This window comes from Ciconia boyciana, chromosome 4 (genome assembly GCF_034638445.1).
Source record: "Ciconia boyciana chromosome 4, ASM3463844v1, whole genome shotgun sequence".
Taxonomy (NCBI): domain Eukaryota; kingdom Metazoa; phylum Chordata; class Aves; order Ciconiiformes; family Ciconiidae; genus Ciconia; species Ciconia boyciana.
Genome location: NC_132937.1, coordinates 45,816,341 through 45,839,336, shown reverse-complemented (window position 1 = coordinate 45,839,336; position 22,996 = coordinate 45,816,341). Strand labels below are relative to the sequence as shown.

General features: G+C 42.3%; 1 protein-coding gene across 1 annotated transcript in view; it reads left to right on the top strand.

The window, feature by feature from the left end:
* Nucleotides 1-22,996, top strand: part of MAP1B (microtubule associated protein 1B) — a 77,255-nt gene that overhangs the window by 39,873 nt on the left and 14,386 nt on the right. Inside the window, exons 3-4 of the mRNA XM_072858655.1 lie at nucleotides 15,490-15,572; nucleotides 19,568-19,708. Of these exons, the coding sequence (XP_072714756.1) occupies nucleotides 15,490-15,572; nucleotides 19,568-19,708 (224 nt within the window). The remainder of the gene's footprint in view (nucleotides 1-15,489; nucleotides 15,573-19,567; nucleotides 19,709-22,996) is intronic.

Here is a 22,996-nt window from a genome sequence, read left to right as displayed (position 1 = left end):
TTTTTTCCCTCCCTCCCTGTTTCTGATGTTCTAATTACAGGATAGCATTGACTTTTTCAATCTTGTAATGTAGTCCAATTGTTTGTACTTAAGCACATCATCAGAAAATTTAAGGCCAAAGACTGGAGGGACTACTTTATGGCTCGTTTTAATTCCAGAAATGAAAGCCAAAAGAATGTTCCCTTTGTGCTGAAACATCAAGCTGGCAGGTGCGCCTTCTCATTTTCTTCTTTGTAAAATCTGGAATTAATTAATAGTACCTGCCTGTATTGTACGCAGAGGCAACTGATTTCATATTACATTTGCAATTTGTATTAAACCATCACGGTGGAGAATTGCATGCATCCAGTAAAGAATCGGAGGATGAAGGTGTTTTGAGGCTTTCAAGTGAGTCTCTCTCTTGGCAGAGCAAGATCTCTGTCTTCAGGCAGAACAGTTCCTCTGCTCTTTCAGACCAGGGAAGCGGTTGCTGCTAGAATAGGACAGTGAATTCATGTCCAGAAATTGATTAGCAACACTGCGTATCATCACGGCTTTTTTCACTGACTATATGTAAAGGAAAATAAAAGCTTTGGGTAAGTTTTCCCATGGAGCTGGGAAGCTGGATGGTGGCCAGGGGAAAAGCTTAAACCTGGTTCTCATTAAAGGCTTACAAACAGCACATCTTAGGTTTTGCAGTGGTTGCAGAGACTCAAGGATATTCCACAACTGATAAATTAGTTGATAGTAATAATACGTTTAACAGAATGACAAGTTTCTAAAGCACACAAAAGTAAACCCAAGTATTAAAAAATGTAACTTTTCCACTGTAATACAGCTATTATGATTGTGTGATTTGTTCAGGAAACAGCAATAAGGCTGTGATGTTACTTGTGAAAGAATAACTTCACAGTTCTTCAAAGAGCACCACTAGGTAAATTATGTTTAAGGAGGTATTTTGGCAAACAACCTGGGACTTTTATTGTACATAATAAATGTTACAGTATAAGTATCAAAGGTAGGGTTTTTTCCCAAAAAAACTTATTGATTGCCAGACTGTAGGAAGATTCAACCATAAATAATTGTATATACTGCAAAGTGTCTAATCTGGAGTGCAAGGCTCCCTGCAACAGCCCATAGTGCTTGCAGACAGATGTGTCATTCATTATTCACGGACTGCCAAGGCAATGAAATCCTTCTCTGATTTGAACTAGGAGGAAGGATAGAAATTATATATAAACTGAGAAACTTTAATAAATACATGCCAAAGAAAATGTGCTTGAGGGAAAGAATGGATTCCCCATGTGTGAAACTCCTATAGGTTGTATTGACTTGTCTGACTTTCGACAGAGATGGCAGATGAGCTTAAAACTAAGTTGCATATGCAGCAATGACCCCAAGACCAGAAATATCCCCCAGAGGATTTTAATTGGAGCTTTGGGTTTGGCTTCAGCTGCCACAGTGATAAAAACCCATTAGTAAGTAGGCTGTGGCAATTTGGAAACATTAACAGAGACCTTCTGAAATGATCAAAATTCAGAGACTTCTCCCTGAAGGGAGGGAGTAAAAGGCTAAAAATGTATTCAGGTAGAGATGTCTGGGAAGAGGAAAGGCAGACTTCTGAAATTATTTTTTTCTGAAATATTAATTTCAGTATTTATCCCTTTGCTGCACATTTTGCATTTACATCAGCTTTTCCCTGATGCTGCTGTGCTCCATTTTCCATATGAAGGTGGGAGTTGCAGTGAAGTGCAAGGAAGCATCTGCACAGAGTGCTGCAGAGAAAAGGAAAAAGCTCTGAGCGAACTTCTCTTCCCTGGCAGGCGGGATGGTGAGGGCAGAATGGTACAGCCAGGCACTGCAGCACAGGGAGGTAATGGAAGGATATAAAAAGGAGGATATAAAATCAAAGGATATAAAAAGGAGGTTTTAGCAACGGCAACATTTGAAAGGAAATAAAGTACATTTAACTGAGGTTTGTTTGTTTGGTTTTTTTTAAATACAGGAAGGATCTTGGCTACTTGCTTGAATTCCATTAAGGAGAAACATAATGCTGATGTTCCCTATCTTTTTTCAACAGGAGATTATTTATAATCAGAGAATCTTTTCCATTCCTCATTGAGCTCAGTAGCAATTTTCCTATGGAGTGCACTTGGATTTGAGTTAGACACTATGTTATTTAATGCAGATTGGCACAATCATATTTTGTTATAAGAAGTCATTAAAATAAATCTGATGTTTATTTTCCATAAAAAGCAGCCCTTGAAAAAAGTCCCAAGCACTTTTCCTTTGAAGCACAAATTTGCTTAGCATCTCTAACAGCCCAGTAAATGGTTTTGTTTGTAATGTGAATATACTGGGCACTTGGTATAACAAAAGAACACTTAAGCTTCTAACCAGTCCTGTGAATTATGATCATAGAATCATAGAATTGTTTAGGTTGGAAAAGACCTTTAAGATCATCAAGTCCAACCGTTAACCTAGCACTGCCACCTAACTCCACCACTAAACCACGTCCCTAAGCACCACATCTACATGTCTTCTAAACACCTCCAGGGATGGCGACTCAACTACTTCCCTGGGCAGCATGTTCCAATGCTTCACAACCCTTTCCATGAAGAAATTTTTCCTGATATCCAATCTCGAGCTCCCCTAACACAACTTCAGGACATTTTGTCTTGTCCTATGGCTTGTTACTTGAGGGAAGAGACTGACATCCACCTCGCTACACCCTCCTTTCAGGTAGTTGTAGAGAGCGATAAGGTCTCCCCTCAGCCTCCGCTTCTCCAGACTAAACAACCCCAGTTCCCTCATCCGCTCCTCATAAGACTTGTTCTCCAGACCCTTCACCAGCTTCGTTGCCCTTCTCTGGACACACTCCAGCACCTCAATGTCTTTCTTGTAGTGAGGGGCCCAAAACTGAACACAGTATTCAAGGTGCGGCTTCACCAGTGCCAAGTACAAGGGGACGATCACTTCCCTACTCCTGCTGGCCACACTATTGCTGACACAAGCCAGGATGCTATTGGCCACCTGGGCACACTGCTGGCTCATATTCAGCCAGCTGTTGACCAACACCCCCAGGTCCTTTTCCACCAGGCAGCTTTCCAGCCACTCTTCCCCAAGCCTGTAGCGTTGCATGGGGTTGTTGTGACCCAAGTGCAGGACCCAGCACTTGGCTTTGTTGAACCTCATACAATTGGCCTAGGCCCATGGATCCAGCCTGTCCAGATCCCTCTGTAGAGCCTTCCTACCCTCAAGCAGATCAACACTCCCACCCAACTTGGTGTCATCTGCAAACTTTCTGAGGGTGCACTTGATCCCCTCGTCCAGATCTGGCCCCAGTACTGAGCCCTGGGGAACACCACTTGTGACCGGCCGCCAACTGGAGTAAACTCCATTCACCACCACTCTTTGGGCCCAGCCATCCAGCAGTTTTTTACCCAGCGAAGAGTACACCCGTCCAAGCCATGAGCAGCCAGTTTCTCCAGGAGAATGCTGTGGGAAACCGTGTCAAAGGCTTTACTGAAGTCTAGATAGACAACATCCACAGCCTTCCCCTCATCCTCCAAGTGGGTCAGTTTGTCATAGAAGGAGATCAGGTTGGTCAAGCAGGACCTGCCCTTCATAATCTCATGCTGGCTGGGCCTGATCGCCTGGTTGTCCTGTACGTGCTGCATGATGGCACTCAAGATGAGCTGCTCCATACCCTTCCCCAGCACCGAGGTCAGGCTGACAGGCCTGTAGTTCCCCAGGTCCTCCTTCTGGCCCTTCTTGGATGGGTGTCACATTTTCTAACCTCCAGTCACCTGGGACCTCCCCGGTTAGCCAGGACTGCTGGTAAATGATGGAAAGTGGCTTGGTGAGCACTTCTGCCAGCTCCCTCAGTATGCTTGAGTGGATCCCATCTGGTCCCATAGACTTGTGTGTGTCTAAGTGGTGTAGCAGGTCACTAACCATTTCACCTTGGATTATGGGGGCTTCATTCTGCTCCCCATCCCTGTCTTCCAGCTCAGAGGGCTGGGTACCCAGAGAACAACTGGTCTTACTATTAAAGACTGAGGCAAAGAAGGCATTAAGTACCTCAGCCTTTTCCTCATCCTTTGTCACTGTGTTTCCCCCCGCATCCAATAAAGGATGGAGATTCTCCTTAGCCCTCCTTTTGTTGCTAATGTATTTATAGAAACATTTTTTATTGTCTTTTATGGCTGTAGCCAGATTAAGTTCCAGCTGGGCTTTGGCCCTTCTAATTTTCTCCCTGCATAACCAAACAACATCATTGTAGTCCTCCTGAGTTGCCTGCCCCTTCTTCCAAAGGTCAAAAAATCTCCTTTTTTTCCTGAGTTCCAGCCTAAGCTCTCTGTTCAGCCAGGCCGGTCTTCTTGCATGCCAGCTCGTCTTTCGGCACATGGGGATGGCCTGCTCCTGCACCTTTAAGATTTCCTTATATATGGTGCTGTTCAATAAACAGTGGAATGTGAGGTAATGAGCCACAGAGGTATTGAGAAAGAAGTAGTATTTTTTCCAAATAAGATTTTATTTGGCTATTTGACAGTTAACACTGAGTTGGGATGTGAGAGATTGCTTTTCTGTATAACTGAGAGAAGTTAAAATATCACATTGTGGGGACCATTGCAAATAAATTACACTGGGAATTGGTCTGCTCTGCTCAAGATTATTTTAGTTTCTAGGTCCAAGTTGTTTTCAGTGGTAAAAAAAGACATTTCCTTCTTTCTAGACAGAGAAGGTTGTTTCTGGAAGAGTCTGATGTTGTGCAGCTCTCTTTCTCTTCCCTGGTTAGTAATACTCCCAAATGCAGGCTCAGACGAGGACTTTCATTGACCTTCAGGACTGATGAGTCAGCTCTGCATCACCGCAGTCTCCCATCGTGGTGCACGTTGGCTGCCAGTTTCTATGCAGTAGCGGGGCAACGTGCTGTGCAGCTGAAAACTAAAGCTCCAGATCCATGGATCAGTTCTGCAGCATATCATATAGCTGCCCTTGCCATTTTCTATGCATTTAAGATTTAAGAGTAGGAGAGAGATTAACATGAGACAGTGAAAGGATTACAGCCTAAAAATATAGGGCTGACCGTAGTATACATGCCATTAATTTACTAAGTTGCTGTTAACAGCTTTTTAAGATTATTACTTGTAAGGGAGATGTGTAACTCAAGACAATTGCTTGCAGAGAATCTCACATTTGCCTACCTGCCTGCCTCAAGTTTATGAAATACAAAAGAGAGAGGAAAAAGATTAAATTGCTTTGCTTTTGCCTAGATAGTCCTGGACAAAATTCTCACAAATTTCAGTGGGTGTGGGTTTCTGTTTTCTGTTGCCATTTGTAGCTAGAATTTCAAGGTCTGCAGTGATAACGTGATTAGTTGTTAAATAATACACACCTCTTAATAGCCAAGCAAGTGGTTTATGGAAGAATTTCAGCTTTGGGAAGTAGTTAAAGGTGGCTTAGGGGGTCCATCTAAAAAATAATCCATTATGCATAACTTCTTAAGTATTCAGTATTTTCTAATGCACAACACAGAAGTGATGTACCTTGCAGAACCAAAAGGATCGTGTAGCTGCAGCACCCTGGTTGGCTTCTGAAGATTCAGGTTTCTGTTTCTGTATGACCTTGGAAATTGTTTCCTTATCTCTATTGTATGGGGTTAAAATCCTTTCACACCTATCAGATGAGTTCTAAAGATAAAATTCATTGTGAAAGTAGTTGTTCAGAGATCACAGTGTCTCTATAGTTTTAATCTACAAAACCAGTATGTGGAAATATTCCTAAACAAGATTAAAATACGCATTTCAGGAAGCCACTCTGAACTGTGAATATTTTGGAGGAAAAGCCTAAGTTTTGTTTATATGGAGCATTAATAAGTGCTACGTATTGCCTTGAAAGTAATGGAAAAGACTATACAATTTATACAAAAAGGCTTTTAGGGCAAAATAACTGAAGAATAAGACATAAAGGTAAATACGAAGTTTTCCATGTTGATGAGTGCAGCAGTCTTCTAGCTGTCTCTGAAACCTCTCGTTTCAAGGTTGGAAGGGTGGTTCCTGAGGGAGATGGTGACTTCAGGTAAATGAATTGGTGGTGAAAGCCCATGTCAGACACTTGGGATAGGGTTTTTGCTTCTCAAAGCCACACTTACTACAGCCACGCTATTGAACAAGGCAGTTCTCATGATTAGGGACATCGCATGGCCCTCTGGTAAACAGCTACCACTCTTCCCTCTCTTTCTGCCCAGATATTAAACTGCTCTACTCTCTAAACTCTCCTTTTTTTTTCCTTCCTATGATTACAGGAGATAATTTCTTGGAGTAGGGTCATAAAGCTGCACTTGCCTGTCTGCAAAATGTAATTCCAGCTGTGGCAGTTCAGATTTATGTCCTTTGCTTGCCATCCTCTCACTGAAATCACAGTGCTGCCAAAGAGTGGACAAGGCTTTTGGGATTTGAGCTTTATCCACCACGTGAATTGTAAATGGCACAGGTCAACGAAAGAACAGAAATGTCAGGGTTCAGAGACAGCCATGTCTGACTACAGCAACAATCAGGCATCGGATGAGAAAGCAAAGACTGCTGCCAGGGACCCGCTACCTCTACAACAGCTGGTTAGGATATTGAATAGTTCCCCAGGAATATGAAATCTTAGGTATTGGGAATAATTGGTTATTGTAGGATGGATAAGGAATGTTTGGTTTCTTAATCAAAGAAGTATTCCAATAAGTAAAGACAGTCACTCACTTCAAGACAAGGTTAGTCTTTTTCCTGTCGGTAGCAAATTTTAATGATCAATAGCAATAACTTGCAGCTGAATGCATTGAACAGATTAGTGCTGTTGACTGACTACTGGATATATTTTTCCTTAAGCAAAGTCAAAGGTGAACCCATTTATCAAGAGCATTGGATTCCACTACTATCGCAAGTTCAGTATATAAACAGGAGGTGTATTCTTGTTCTCTTTCACTCTGATTTTATTGAGGTCTTCAGCAATCTTGGTTTTAAATTTCACTCCTGTCCAGAGTCTCAGTGAAATAGATAATGAAATCCCTAGGGTACTTGGTTCAGTTTTTGTGGCATATCCCCTTTTTGGGAGATAAACCTATTTTAGTAGGCATTAAAAATATAATATATAAACTATCGTTGTTATTGTGCTTTAGACTGATTTGCTTCAACTTTTGTTTTGGAGTACTTTTTGTAGTACTACTTTGTTCAGAAGAGATTTTTAATGCTTTAGCAGTCCTTTGTAGAGCCCTGAAATTGTGAAACATCAAGAATTATGTGAACAATACTGTTTCTGAAGGTGGGGAATGACAGTTGAGGGTAATAATTTGCCCCTGACAGTAACAGATGGGCATGAAAGGCCAGCAGTTTGCTTCCACTTGGTAAATGGCTGTATTTTGGCAGCAAATTAGATGTCACACGAAGTTGGCAAATAGTGCAAGAAATCTATGTTTAGTGTGAAAAGTTGATACAATTAGTCTGTTGATCAACAGGACATGTGAAAACATGATTTAATGCCTTGAATTTACTTCAGGAGATTTCAGTGGGAATGAGTCGCAGAGCGGTGAAGTCTCCTGCGATCACTTGTAGTTCTTGCAGCAGCTCCTAGCACAGCTCAGTTCGTAAGTCTGCAAGTATTAGAGATTAAAGTTTGAGGCAGAAGATATGAATCCAGCTATGAATATTAGTGCAAACAGGTCGGCTTGCTTTCCCTCACTGCTGTTCAAGAGTCCTGAGCATGGATTGGTGGACTGGGTTCGTGTGGAGGCAACTGGAGGCTGAATCTTGCAGTTACTGTTCAGGCTGCATCATCATCTTCTGTCTAGCCTTCCACTTTCAGGGCTCTATTATTATCTGGAAGTATAAACCCAAATGAGATCTGACAGATAAGGACTTATCCAAGAACTATAATGAAATTATATGCAACTAGCCTTATTTCATTAACTAAACGTGAGCTTAAAAATCCTAAAATACAACATGCTGGAGGACATTGCCTCTCAGGACTTGTAGTTTATAACTGTTGCAAGTCAGACGTGAATAGGAAAAACATTTAACTGTCACCAGGTTGCAGCTGAAACGTATGAAACTTGAATATGAATTCCATTTATGCAAGGAGAGGGAGAAGATAAAACAGGGATTTATGCTTCCTGCAGAGTCACAACACAGTTCAGTATTCCAGCAGATCAGATGCAAGAAGGATTACCCTAACTTTGCGGAGACAACACATAATTCTCTGTAAAAAGCACATAACATTAGATATGAGTCTGAACTAACCATTGTGTTCAGAGCAAGCAGGTTTAAAAAATTACAAGGAAAACAGTCACACTTTGCAGTCAGTGTCACTCTTCCAAATCTTTGTTACCATCAGAGGGCTCAGCAATGTTAGCGGAGCTGACTTTTTGTTCACAGCTGTCACGCCAACTCAGCATCCTAGCAGGCAGGGATTTTATTTTCACCTAGAAATGTGTAAAGTACTCCAATATTCGTACATATATAAGAGTTCTTGCTGGAAAAAATGACTATACCTTCCTTGCACCCAGCTTAAATTTAAGAAGTCATTGGGCTGAATTGAGCCCTGGAGGCAGTGAATCTGTCTTCTCTGACGTAAATGGAGTTATGCCTGTGTTATGCACTCCCCATCATGTCAGCTAGTTACAAGACTGACTGATTAGCCTCTGCAGCCCCCGGCATCACCTGCAGGGTTTTCAAAGTGTGCCTGGAAGGGGCTTTCCAAAGTTCTGCTCTCGTAGTCCAGTGCCTGGACATTATACAGCCATTTCTCCATCAAGTCAGCAAATAATTTTTTTCTTACTTGCAGATACAGAACTCCAGAGTTTTACAACATCAGAATTTGCTTTGGCAACTCTGTAAAACCCACTGCCTTGCTTAATGCTGTACACTTACCTATTTCTCCAGCTTGCAGTTTAGGTCAGCAGGAAACTTAACATGCTCTGGTGGCCCCGTCTCAACGGAGAAGGTGAAGAGGATGGAGTGCTCCATATCATTTACGCAAGATTTCTTCAGATAATTGATAATCTGCTGTAAAAGGGGGTCTTGATCCTTTCTCCTTGGTCGGGAATCGTTGTTGCAATGTAGTGCCTCCACGTTGACAGTGAGGAGGTTTGGGGGCTGGTCAAAATTACAGCATTATTTGACAATTTATGCCCATTGATCTTTGGGTTGAAAACAAGGAAAAATAGATTTATTCAGTTAGTATAAGAAATAGCAACCATCAGATGACCAGTCATCCAGAACTCTGAATACTCTGTTGATAACATAGAACAATCATGCTGAACACAAGGTTAACATGTCTTTTTTGGAGGACGAATTTGAAGTCCCCACTAGCAAAATGTGAAACAATGAGGAGTTTGCAGTTATTTAAAATGTATCTGTTATTGCATTACTGTTGGCAAGGCAAAAAGCTCCTTTTTTTCCAAAGGAATTTATTGTTTTAAATATATCATGTCCAAGGGATATGATAACCTTCCAATAACCTTAATCAGTCATGGTAAATCTGAAACAGATGTAGTTGAGACGATTCTTGAACATCAGTTATTGCTTTCCAGTGTAGTGACTGACAAACCCCAATACTGTCTGTCAGAGCCTTAGCAGCTCAAGGACTGTGCTCCATCTGACCTCTTGTTCAGTGGTGAAGGCCTTTGTTGTGTTCCTCAGGCTATTTATTACTTCTGTTTTTGCTAAAGGCGTATTTTCTTCTACCAAATTAATTAAATGTAAAAGAGTGTCTGATTTGCTCACGCCTTGACCTTTAGTGCTTGGATGCATAGAAATGGAGTGTAAAACCCCTCCTCTCTTCCCCCATCTCACCTCCAAGTCCCCTGTATATATACTCACATATATTAAATCCTTAGCTGGTAATATTTTTCAGTCATCCAGCTCTTGCTTACCATGGATGTAAAGGCAGCAAGGAGTAAATCTTGTGGATATCAATAAACAGGGTATTGTCCTGAGTAGGAATTAAAATACACCAAGCCTTTCCTGCCTTCTATACCCAGAAATGTTGAGGAAAAAGGTTGCATGTTACTGCTCCTCAAACACAGCGCTAACCTGTTGGGAAAATACCTTTTCCTCAGTGACTGTATTTGTCTGTTAAAGACATCTTCTCAGAGTTGAAGAAAGAATTGTAGGAATGGATGGTTCATTTTGGAGGATTTTTCTCCCCTCAATGTCCAGAAATTCTTCCACAAGACAAGGGCAGCTGGGGGAGCCCTGGGCATTGCAGCTACTTGCAAGTGCAGTAGTGGACTACTACTGCAAGTAGTGGACTACTACTGCAATGGACTACTACTACAAGTGCAGTAGACTTCAAATTCCAAACAAGACTTCAAATTCCAAACTCCAAACAAGACATGTTAACCTTGTGTTCAGCATGATTGTTCTATGTTATCAACAGAGTATTCAGAGTTCTGGATGACTGGTTATCTGATGGTTGCTATTTCTTATGCTAACTGAATAAATCTATTTTTCCTTGTATTCAACCCAAAGATCAATGGGCATAAATTGTCAAATAATGCTGTAATTTTGACCAGCCCCCAAACCTCCCCACTGTCAACCTGGAGGCACTACATTGCAACACTGAACTACACTGAATGTTTCCAGCTGCAGAGAGTTCACTGGCTAGCCATGGCTTGTGGGAAGTTTCGTTAGCAAGCCTTGCAAGCTGTGCCATCTGCAAATGCCACCCAGCACGGTGACTGGCGTAACACAGCAGTCATGTCTTCTGACAGAGAAATGATACTTTAAAGTTCTTTACAATGAAAAAGAAAAGATGTTTAAAGTTGCCAAAGGGTTGTGTTTGAATGCCAGCTCAGGTGTCAAACAGTCATCATTTTCAGGGAGAATGTATTGTCCCTTCACCCTTTCTGCCAAGAATCATCACAGGAAAGATTTGCCTGCTCTCTCTGTGTTACTTTGTGCGGGAATGGCATTGATGGGGAGCGAGTGAGTGCTGGTGTCCATCCAGGGTGGTGGGAAGGGCTGATGGGAACCCCTCTGTTGAGTAGCTTGTTTGCTACAGCATGCATCCCCATAGGCTGGTGTTGCACAGGCATGCCCAGTAAGGAGAACTGTGTCAGTAGTGATCCTTCGTTAAACAAGACTTGAAGGAGGGCTTGCTTTCTTTCCCTTGCCATTCATTTACATTTTGTGTTTGCACAGAATTAACATAATCACTGTTAAAAGTGGGCTCCATGATCATGCTGCTTGATTGGCCTGAAAAGATCAACTATGTAAGTTAGAAATCTGTTCAGTCACTTCTCTAGGAAATGTTACTGACACCATCCCCATCTCAATAATCCTACTATAAATGTCATTGATATTTGGCCAAGTAGGGGAGCAATAGAATGCTATGGCCATAGGAACTGGGATGATGCATGTGGAAATCAGCCTTTAAGCAGCTGTCACATGCTGTTTACTTCTCCTCTCTGTTCTGCTTCTGAGTCAAACAGCTGCCAAGACTCTTTATTCATATCTGGTTTTAATTTGAAGCTGTACTTAATAAAATCAAGGATGAACAGATACTTAGATTTCTTCCAAACACAATATTTATTTCTGAAAGTCTTTAGACAGGACTTCAACTTGCTCTCCAGAAACTATAGGCAGGTGATATCTATCCATGCAGCCACTTCTGTGCAACCTGGAAGTTTCTTCCTTTCGTCCTCTGACACATCACAGAAATGTTCTGTCAAATGTGTAGAGATGGGCTGCAAAAATCCAGTAGAGTTAATTTAAAGCAACCCCAGATCTTCTACATGAGTCTCAGATTCTCCCACTGCATCTGTAGTTTAGTAAGTCACAGTCTCCTGCCAGTTTGTGAAATGCTGTTGCTGCTTTCTGCTCCCACACTGTGATAGGTCATTTCTGTTCGATAAAACTGTTCCCGTGGGAGACTTCCCTTCATTCCAGCTGAGCATCTCAGGGTATCAACCTGGGCAGTAAGCCTGTGTTGCTCTTACAAAATTGTAAATAGTTTAAATAAAAGATGTATTTTTTTATTTCTCACATGGTCACAGGACCATGTGACTGATATCAGCAAGTAGCTGCAAACTTCCCAAGTTTTACATGGGATGGGAGCCCTTGTAGTGACTCACATTCCACCCGTGCTGGGTCCCCACCCTGTATGATAAGCAGTAACACATGTTGATGCTGAGGAGTCAAAGAGGGAGGCAGTCACGCACGCAGCTCTGAACAGGCACCGTGTACATGGTGCAGACCTCTACTCTTGCCTCTGGAAATCAGTCTCAGGGTGCGTGAAACCACGCAACCACCGGAGCTGGGTGTCTGGCCCACGGGAGCATAGGATGTAAGTAACCACCACTGGTGCTGATCAGCAGGAGTTGCGACTCCTCATGTCAAATACCCCCCAGCTACGCAGATAGCTTGATGCATAGACTTGGAGTGGCTTTGGTGAAGTCCGAAGTGGGTGCTTTGACACTATGCATCTTTGTCTAACTTTGCATGTGGCTAATGCACTTCTTTTCTACCTGTGTTTAATGTGTTAATGTCATATAATCATACATGAGGCTTAGCCTGGCCTGAAGCAAAGTGTGTGCTCTGTCACAGCAACTATTAAGCAAGAAATTTCTGTGGCAACTAATGGGTGATGATTTCTTTTATTTCCTTACCAATGGTAAAGACTACGTTCATTAAACACTGCCTAATCTCTTAATATGAGGGAAATCTGCAGGATAACTAAAATATCAGATCGCAGAGCATCTTCTGAAGGAGTCTGTGGTAGCAGAGCCATCTGGGTTTTTTATTGAATGTAGCCTTATATATGCAGTCCTGTTAGGCAAGGAAGCAGAGCTATAAAAATAAATTTAATTACAAAGGGTAATGCCAGAACTGAATGCGGCAGAGGGAGACGTGCCCTCCTCCCTTTCCTAATATACAGTTTGTCTCTTTCTTTCAAGGAAGTACAGCAAAAATAATATGTGTTAAGAAAACTAGGTTTCTTCAAAGCAATTAGATTATTATCCACAAGTCTCTAGGCACTGTCATGCACAAGAGAGTAAACTACAACTTCATCTCACGTTAGGACCATTCTTTTTTTTCCTTCTCCGTCACTTTCTATCATTTGATTATAAGCTTTTACGCTTATAAATGCAGGACTTCCCCAGAGCAAAAGCAAAAGGGGCAGCATATGGCGAGCTCGGTGGGTAAGGAGGAGGAGGAGGTGGAGGAGAAGGAGCAGAGGGGCAGGAGGGGTGCAGGCAGGGCAGGGAGGAGGAGGGCATCTCAGGCGCCGGCAGGGCCCGCTGCCCGGAGCGGGGCGGCCGGGGCAGGGCCGGAGCAGGGCGGCAGAACCAGGGCCGCCGGGGCAGGGCGGCCGGGCCAGGGCCGGGCCGGGACCCGGGCCGGGCCGGGGCAGGGCGCAGCCCCGCGGCGCGGCGGTGCGGGAGAGGCGGGCCGGCCGCCCTGCCCCGGGCTGGCGTGCAGAGCTGCTTTCAGCGTGGCCGTGCTCGGCCTCGTTTTTCTATGTCTCCGTACAGGGGAGTTTTTCTAAGTTGGCAAATAGGTGACTTGTTCTGTGTCCCTCGTACTTCCTCTTAAGCGCAATTATTTTACTTGATTAATACTGCACCGCGCAGTTTGCTCGGAAGGGACAGCTCTTCTGTTTTTTTGGGCTAATTACCAGTCTGGATTCCTGAATGACAATACGGCTGCTAATTAATGTACTGCAGTTCTCACAGAATAAGACCCTGATAAGAACTTGCCAATTAACATGAGAAAAAAAAAATGTCCAGAGTCCTGTTGTGTTTTTCTGGCATCCACTCCCAGTCAGATGAATATCACTATTAAATACAGAGACAGACTAACTACTAAGTATGAAAGCCAGTGGGCTCTGAGGCTGCTCCAAGCTTGCCCAGACATTATTCATTCAGGAGCTAGCTGTTATTTGTACGCCCGTTCACTCTTGTGTCTAACATTGCTTGCTACGGTTTTTGTAAGCAGCAAGAAGATGAAGCAGGGCAGAGTGGCAAGTGTCCAGCCATCCCCATAGGGAATTCAGCTGGCTGAATGTGAGCCAGCAGTGTGCCCAGGTGGCCAAGAAAGCCAATGGCATCCTGGCTGGTACCAGAAATAGCGTGGCCAGCAGGACTAGGGAAGTGATCGTGCCCGTGTACTTGGCACTGGTGAGGCCGCACCTCAAATACTGTGTTCAGTTTTGGGCCCCTCACTACACGAAAGACATTGAGGTGCTGGAGCACATCCAATGAAGGGCTACGAAGCTGGTGAAGGGTCTGGAGCACAAGTCTGATGAGGAGCAGCTGAGGGAACTGGGGTTGTTTAGCCTGGAGAAAAGGAGGCTGAGGGGAGACCTTATCGCTCTCTACAACTACCTGAAAGGAGGCTGTAGAGAGGTGGGGGTCAGTCTCTTCTCCCAGGTAACAAGTGACAGGAGGAAGTGGCCTTAAGTTGCACTAGGGGAAGTTTAGATTGGATATCAGGAAAGATTTCTTCATGGAAAGGGTTGTGAAGCATTGGACCAGGCTGCCCAGGGAAGTGGTTGAGTCGCCATCCCTGGACATATTTAAAAGACGTGTAGATGTGGTGCTTAGGGACATGGTTTAGTGGTGGACTTGGCAGTGCTAGGTTTACGGTTGGACTTGATCTTAAAGGTCTTTTCCAATGTAAATTATTCTATGATTCCATGAATTTCTCGCAGTTTCCCAATGTTAATCAATATTAGTGGAAGGCTGAAAGGAAAGTTTTGTCAGGGTGGGTCCCAGCTTTCACCTGGTCCGTCTGGTGTGGCTGGGGACCCAGGGTCTGTGTGGGGCACTGCCTGGCTCGGGAGCGCTCCCACGGTGTGTGACAGGGAGCACGTGAGTGCCGTGCAGGACGGTGCTGGTGGTGGTGGGCAGCGAGGACACCCCTGGGCTCCTTTGCCTGTCTCACAAATTGTGCTCGTTAGCTGTGGTGGGCAGCGCCAGTGTACAGCACAAGCATTCACTTTGCTTCTTGCAGAGGAAGTTTGCAGCCCATGCTGACTTCCCTGCTGCTGCAGCTAAGCAGCTAATAGTTCCTGGAAAAGCTCATTTAAAACCAGCTGGGCATGTTACAGGTCTGTGTAATCTCAGCTCTATCTGCGGTGTAGATATGTCCATGAAAATACAGGGCCAGATGCTCAGCTGGTGACAGTTACTCAAGTCCCTGATCCACACCAGCTCCGTGAGACCAAGGTGAGTTACAGGGACTCCTCCGGCCAGGGGGAAGGGGCAGGACCTGGTGCTGTTGCCAGTTTGTTTTCATTGCCTTGAATTTTCCAGAGCGGTGTTTCTGGCCCACAGGACCACATGCCATGGGTGTTTCTGAAGAGATGAGCAGCACAGAAGTTGCTGTGGCCTGTGCGCTGCTTTGGGTGACCAGAGAGCTGTCACGCAGTGGGAAGTACAACGAGCTCATGGAAAGAGCTGGTTTAAACCATGCTGGTTGAATTTAATTTCCTCTCTTTTTTTTCTCTCTGTGCTTGCAGGTCAGAAGATTCTTCACCACAGAAGTGATGTCTTAGAAACTGTAGTCCTGATCAATCCCTCAGATGAAGCAGTTAGTACTGAGGTAAGAGAAATACTTCATTGGATGTGTCATAAAAGCTCCATTAAGTGGACAGGATGAGAGCAGTGAAACAGATGTAGTTGAGATGGTTCTTGAATATCAGTTACTGCCTTCCAGCATAGTGACCCCAATAGTGCTTTTAAGAGTCTTAGCAGACTAAGAGGAGATCCTAACTGTGGATGAAAGGACATGTTAGGAGCAAATATCATGAAAAACATCAGCCATCTCTTGATTTTCTCCCTGGTTTCCCAGACTCCTGATAAAATGTCGGAGGCATAGGACAGAAACACACCCCTGGTCTCAGCACTCCTTTTCTCATAGTGCACCAAATTCCCTTCTTGATAAAATGGAGGCAGCTGTGGTGGAGCTGTATCTGCTTTTCTTCTGCTCCTCCATTGTTTGGTAGCTCGGGATGCCTATTTTACACATGAAAATAGTGCCTGAAGGTGCCCTGAGACAAATATATGTCTTCGAGAAGAATTACCAGCCATGTGGTGGTGACTCTAGGTTGATCTCTCTGTCCATCAAAAAGCACATGACATGATGAATGGACTCTGGAGAGTGCCCCAGAAGAGGACTGACAATTCCTCATGAACTCGCTAGAGTAGAGTCAAAGAACTGACTGTGTAGCTCAAAGACAAAATTGACAAATTTAGCTGGTGAGACTGAAGGTTGAAAAAATAGGGATAATTGCATTGCTAGCCTGTGCTGGGAAGCACTGACATAGTACCATTTCTTTTGGGAAATGAAGCGGCTCTGCTTGTAGTACATAGTGAAAAATCTATTTTGTTATCAACCTTAAGTGATTGAAACACAAACAGGAGGAGGGACTCTGAAACAAATTAAATTTCTGAAGTTGTAAAAGTTTAAATAAATAAGTCACCTTAGTTAATGGCAGCTCATTCACTAAAAAACTATGCGTGCAAATCTCTTACAAGGCACTAGAGGTACTTGGTAAGGAGCAAGGAGGTCAGCTGGGTAGCAGCTTTTAATACACTCAGACTTGCAGAGTAAAAAGCTATAAAGTGTGTGTGTATTTGGAGGGGGGGAAGAGCCGAAGGAACTGCCAAAAGTAGAGAAATGCCGTTTCTGTCGCTGTTGCTCATCGTACCTTTGATGGATGACCACGTGAAAGAACACGGTCTGAGGCCCATTAATGAATTCTGAACCCTGGCTTTACGCCTTTGGCTCTGGAAGATGTTTGGCTAGGTTACTGTTAATTTCCTCTCGCTAGACTGTGGGAGGCAATCTTCTCTTCACTTTCATCTTGCCAAACTGGTCACAGCCAGAAGTTACAAGCTGAGATTTACCTTGGCTGGCTAAGCAAGACTCTGACTGGACACAAGCCAGAAAAAGACAATAAGAAAGAGGCAGGAGAATTAAATTAGAGGTTGGAATAGCTATGCTCTGCCCATTATGGCAAATAGAAGACTTAGTTTCAAGAAATTTCCAGGTTGCATGTGGGGACACAGTGATATTCCATGGAGCTCTGACTTCACCAGAAGAGGAACTTGAATCTATCCATTCAGGAAAAACAAAGGAAAATTATATTAAAAGAAATTCCTGCTAATCTGGATGGCAATAGCCATACTGGTGGTAGTCTGAGCATGGTTCTGCTCCAAGCTCCTATCATGTTCTGTCAAATGCCAAAATACCTCCCAGAAGAGAGAGGCCCAAAGGGAGAGAGACTGTAGTTTCCCAAAGAAAACAAGTTTCTGAACATCCCATGAACAGTTACTTCATTCTTAAGAAGACCCCACTCTATTGCTCTAATGCTCCTGTGACTGTACTGTAAGTCTGGGAAACCGCTGATCTGCTGACGCTCCTGTCTCTGTTCACATTCTATCTTTGCCTCCATTTTGACTGAGGCTACATCTTGCTGTTCACTTTCAAATGATTTGGGACTTCAACCAAGGGTAAAGCTGAAAGGAATCATCACCTTGCAGTATTTCTTCTGAAATGGAGTGGTCCTGAAATCAGGAGATGAATTTCTGGTAGTCCTTCAGGAAGCCTTGGTTATACCCAGACGTAGAATTTATGTGTCTCTTGAAGGTCCTCCATGTGTATCATACATTATTCTCTGTAATCTGTGAGCATTTATTTACTTTTTTTCTTGCCATAGTTTCCTAGCTCTGCAGAACATATTTCATCATCAATTAATAAAACAGGTTGAAGGGGAATTATGTGACAGTCACATATCAGTGATTCACAAGTCAGGAAATAATTTTGCTGTTGGAAAACCTGGTGAGTTTACACAGAATTTGGCAGACTGCCCAGCACTGCTGCCAACAATGAGAGAAAACACAGAAGAGGAAGCCAGTTCTTTTATGGTTTTAATACAGCTAAAACAGACAAGATTTGAGCAACACACATCAGACAGTCGGCTGCACTTATCTATGTTTTTGTCTGAAATAGAAATAGATACACTTGATCCAGCAAGGATACTGCTGAATTTATAATTATTTAGTGCAATTAGTGTCAGACCAGCATTAGTCCTGCATTTAATTAAAGGAACTTTCTGCTGCTCAGTGTCAGGGTCACTTATTTAATAAAATAACAATGAAAATGTGGTAGAGTTGGGATCTTCTTTCAGATACATACTCTTCAGTGCCTCTTTTCCACTTGTACTGAAAACGTGAGTTGTTCAGCAGAGATTCAGGTCGAGCCTTCCTGGCTCAGCCTCCCTGGTGTGAGTGGGAATCATTTAGAACAACTTGATTGCTTAACAATCAATATAAAAATTTGAAAGAATAGCTTGCTAGGAGAGCTGAGGTGATTATGTCATCTCCATGGAGATGGAGCTTGGATGCAATATCGTGTGGAGTTGTTGCAGATGGACTCTGCTCATTTAGTTTAACACGTGGGTATCCTTTTTCTGGAATCAGTCTTCTGGTTTAACTTAATTCCTCCTTAAACAGAGGAATTAGTGCACTTGAAATTCATACCTTACTGTAGGCTGAATTGATTTTTCAGTGTTGGACAAGACTTTTGAAGTATTTGCAAAAAATTTACTCAACAGTACAGAATCTTACACAGGTTTTGTTTAGTTTTGTTCTTAAATTTAAGTTGAATTCAGCCAACAGAATATACTGAATATATGGATTTCTCTTAACATGCAAGTAATTCTCCCCCTGGGGGGGAAACAGGAATTACTAGTAGCCGTAGTGAGGGTCAAGTAAAGTAACGCGCATCTACTTTAAAATAGTTAAGAGTTATTTCAAAATGCAGAAGAAGGTTATTTCTCAGTAGCAAGCTCATTTTTTCCATCAGGCATCCACTTAATTTACTGCTGTATATTGAAAAAGGTCTTGGGTTGGCACAATTTAAAAACTTGTAGTGTCCATAGTTAGTGACATCATGAGATGTAAATGGTGCATGTGACTGTATCTGAGTGCTTGAAGTTCAAGTTTATGATTATGGTGAAGCAGAATTGTCCCTTAACTCTCTATATGATTCAGGTTACAACAGAATGACAGTCTAAATATGACACTTTTATGTGTGATTTGTGGCTGTTACTTTTCAGTGATATTTTCACAACTGAATGGCAAGTAATGCTGTATTCTGGGAAAAGAAGAGCAGCCTTCCAAAAACTGAGTCTGACACATGCAGTTGTCCCTCATTAGCATGTGAGACATAGTTCGTCGAGGCCCTCCTGACACAGTGCTATTAAAATTCACCAAGAGTTATACAAGGAATATGTTTGTGCATTGAAAATATTATTTTTTCATTCAAATGTTATTCTGTTTTGCTCCTTGCTCTTTTTTCCATGTCATTAGTTTGGTTTATTCATCAGACCTTCTCTCTAATTGCTTCTTGTCCTTCCTTTTTTTCCCTTTTGCACGTTTCTCATTGTCTTTTGTAAACAGCACTATAATTTGATAATGTTTTGACAGTCCTGGGATGGTGCAAAATATGTTTTAAATTAGGAGAGAGAAACCGCACATGCTCAGCAGAATATAGAACTGCCATTATTGATGTATTTCTCTCCTTCACTCTAGGTGCGCTTAATGATCACAGACGCTGCAAGACACAAGCTCCTTGTACTAACTGGGCAGTGCTTTGAAAACACAGGAGAACTCATTCTTCAATCAGGGTCCTTCTCCTTCCAGAACTTCATTGAGATCTTCACGGATCAAGAGGTGTGTTCAGAAGAGTGTCTTCCATACATTGTCATGTAATGGCAGAGGTTTCTAGGAGACTAAAAATGGCCCTCTGTGTTGTTAGAGTTAGCATCAGCAGCCTGATGCTCTTTATTCTTCATTATAGGCTTTCTTTCAAACATGTATTTAATTGGCTTTAGATTTGATGTAAATTGCTTAACAAAATAATTACATTTTAATTTGGGGAATTAAATTGTAACTTCCAGAAACAGAAATCAAGGAAACTTTTGACAATGGCAGGAGATAGTGCTGTGTTTAAAATATACAGGTTGTTTATCTAAGGTGCACATACAAAGCAGTCAAACTGAACTTGACACCAGGTTCTTGCGAGGTGGTAGCTAAGTAATAGGTGACATTAAATAAGACAGAGGCTCTCTGTTGGAATAGCTGTAGGTTTTTGCACCACCTGCCTGCGTGGCTTCTTTATAGTAGTGTTTAAAATTTGGCCAGTGGAATCTGTAAAACTTGTGATTTTTACCTACCAAAAGGATAAGTATGAAGTATACTGGTATTTAATGCTGTTTGTTTCATGACTTGTTATTTTGCTGTCTTGCTTAATGTACTGTATCTGAAAGCTCCCATAGAGCAGGAACCCATAGTAAACAAGCTGTCACGCTTAATTTGGCTGCTGTGTAAAGTATATATTTAAATAAACTATATGGCTGCATCCCTAGGAATTTAGTTTCCAAAATTAATTAGGAGCATGTCAGTGGAGTGAGATTTGAAAGTTCAGCCCTGAAAAAGCAGGTTGCATGAGCTCCAGCATGACCTTATTGTATCCATTTGATCCTATCCTCAAAGCCTCTTTGTTCAGCATATGGTTGTAGCGTTGCGGAAAGAGCTGGATTCCTCCTCTCTGAAACACGCGTAATGCCTAAAACTCACTGGCAATTCACAGAGTTACTTTTCTATGAAAACCCAACCTCCTTGCATCTCTGGCTAATTAGCGACACATAATTACTTTATGACTACATGCAAGACTAGGGGCAAATCCTACCGTTACCGTTAGGAGGCGAAATTGTTGTCTGGAAAACTTGCTGTTTTCCTTCACCAGCTGTGACACCTTTAAAACTTGAGGATTTCTCAACAGATGTCTCTCAGTGCTTGAAAAGACAATCAGGTTCACAGATACATTTTATTGCTCCCCGAGTGACTTTGAATCCAAAGAAGAGAAGGAGCGGTTACATCTCTGTGTTATCAAATAGTATAGGCAGTGGAACTGTCTATATCTTTGGTGTCACCATTTGAAATGCAAATCCATTGAGGTCTTTTCTGGGGCATTCCTGAACTTGCTATTCCTAACAGATATGATCTGTGTCTGGAATAGTTTTTCTGCAGCTTTCATTGGCCTGCACTATGAGTGGCTTAACACTGTCTGCATTATGCGTGCCAACTTTTAGGAGCAAAAAAAGTCAGAAATTAGGAGTACGAAGCAGAAATCCAAATATGGTATAATACAAACTGGAAAGGACTAACCCCAAACTTTGGCTTTATTTTCTGGCTAGATAAAAAAACATATGATTTTTTTATCTAGCCAGAAAATTGGCCCTACATGAGAAACAGTCTGTACTCTAGTTATCTCCTTATGTGTGCAACAGACTTTGATTTATTCATCCAGAGGAAGTGATCTTTTACTACTTTTGTCTCTCCCTAATAATGTGTTTTCAACCCTAATCAGAGACACAGCATAAGGGGTACACTTAAGATCCTAAATCCATTTCAGAGCTGTGGTCTGTGCTGCCCCTCTTTTCTTATTTCTTCAATAAACAACAGGAATGGTTCTCCTCTATTGCTTATCTTTCATCCTTTTCAGCCTTTTCTCCTTTTATTTTGTTTTGCTTTGTTTTTTCCTTTGCTCCTTTTCAGACAAAGCTGTGTCTGACATATGGGTGAGATTTATTTATACTCCTGTCAAATGGTTTAGCTACTAAGTAAAGCTGACAAAGGAACATAGAAAATATTTATTTTCTGCTTTATTTAGGTATTCGTTGGATTATTTTTCTTTGGGTACCAGCCACTGCATCGTTGTTGAGTTTTATTTTTGGTAAATGCTGCAAATAAATTATGTAACACAAAGAAAGGAAGTGAGACATACACACACAGAGGCCCAAAGAGATCTAATGCAATCAAACATCATTAATTTTTTATATATTCATTTCTTCCGCTGATTCAGCTTATGGTCCAAGACTTTCAAATTATTCAGCTGTAGTGTAATCTATATGATCTTTATGAAAACTGTTCTTACAGCTTGAACTGGCAATTGAGTCTCCGCACCGAAGGTTGTGGTATTTTTCGTGATGATGAGCTGGCATATTTTGCACTGACATTTTATGTCTGAATTACTTCTTTAAAGAAGAAGTTTACATAACCTGGTGGTCTCTTTGTTAAGAGCAAATAGAACAGAAATGGGCTACATTTAACCTAATTGTCAGTAAAAAAAAAAAGTCAAATGAAAGGATCTCTGGAACTGGGAGAAGGTATAAAATATGTCATACTTTTTCATATTTGTTTGTCTACTAATCTGGGACCATCAAATACTGTTTTTTAGTTCAGACTGGAATAGAACAACAGCTCTTCATACTATGGCATAGAAGTCCTTGTTTTCTGTGCCTTTATTTCAGCAGCTGGTTTTGGTACTAGCATGTTGTTACCAAATACTGTCAAAATTAATAGAATTATTCTAGATTTCAACTTATGTGGTCCATGAGTTTAAAATCAAAGTAATGACAAGAGCATTTTTAACCCTAACAATTTTTTTCTGGCTCTTTCTTTAGCCCTTTTACCTCGTAGTCTCAGAAATATGAAACTTGTAGCTGTTTGCATTTCTGAAGCAGTAACGCATTTCTTAGTGTTCTGGAAAACTCTCCTGCAGTCAGTCGTGCTAATACGGGAGCAGTGCTGGCTTTTCAGGATCCAGCGTGCAGAAGGAACTGCAGTCACGATGGTGTGGTGGAATAGAGAAGGGGTGAGGAAGGCGACTGCCCCTGGGAGGATGCTGGCCTCCTCTGGGTTGCAGTTATGCTGTGCCTGTTAAGAGGATGTGCTTTGTCCCTTAGATATTCGGCTGGCTCTTCTGGATGGACTGGCACAGCAGGGAGACTCATGAGCCAATAGCAGAGATAGTGGCAGCTCTGGCAGTGTTAGCCTCATAGTCCTCACACCCTCTCAATATAAAAGCTTGTACCATCCTCCTATTAAGGGTGGAGGAGGGAAGGGGGAACCTTGGGGTACTGTTGTCCTTTGGGCAATAGGGCCCAGGAATAAGGT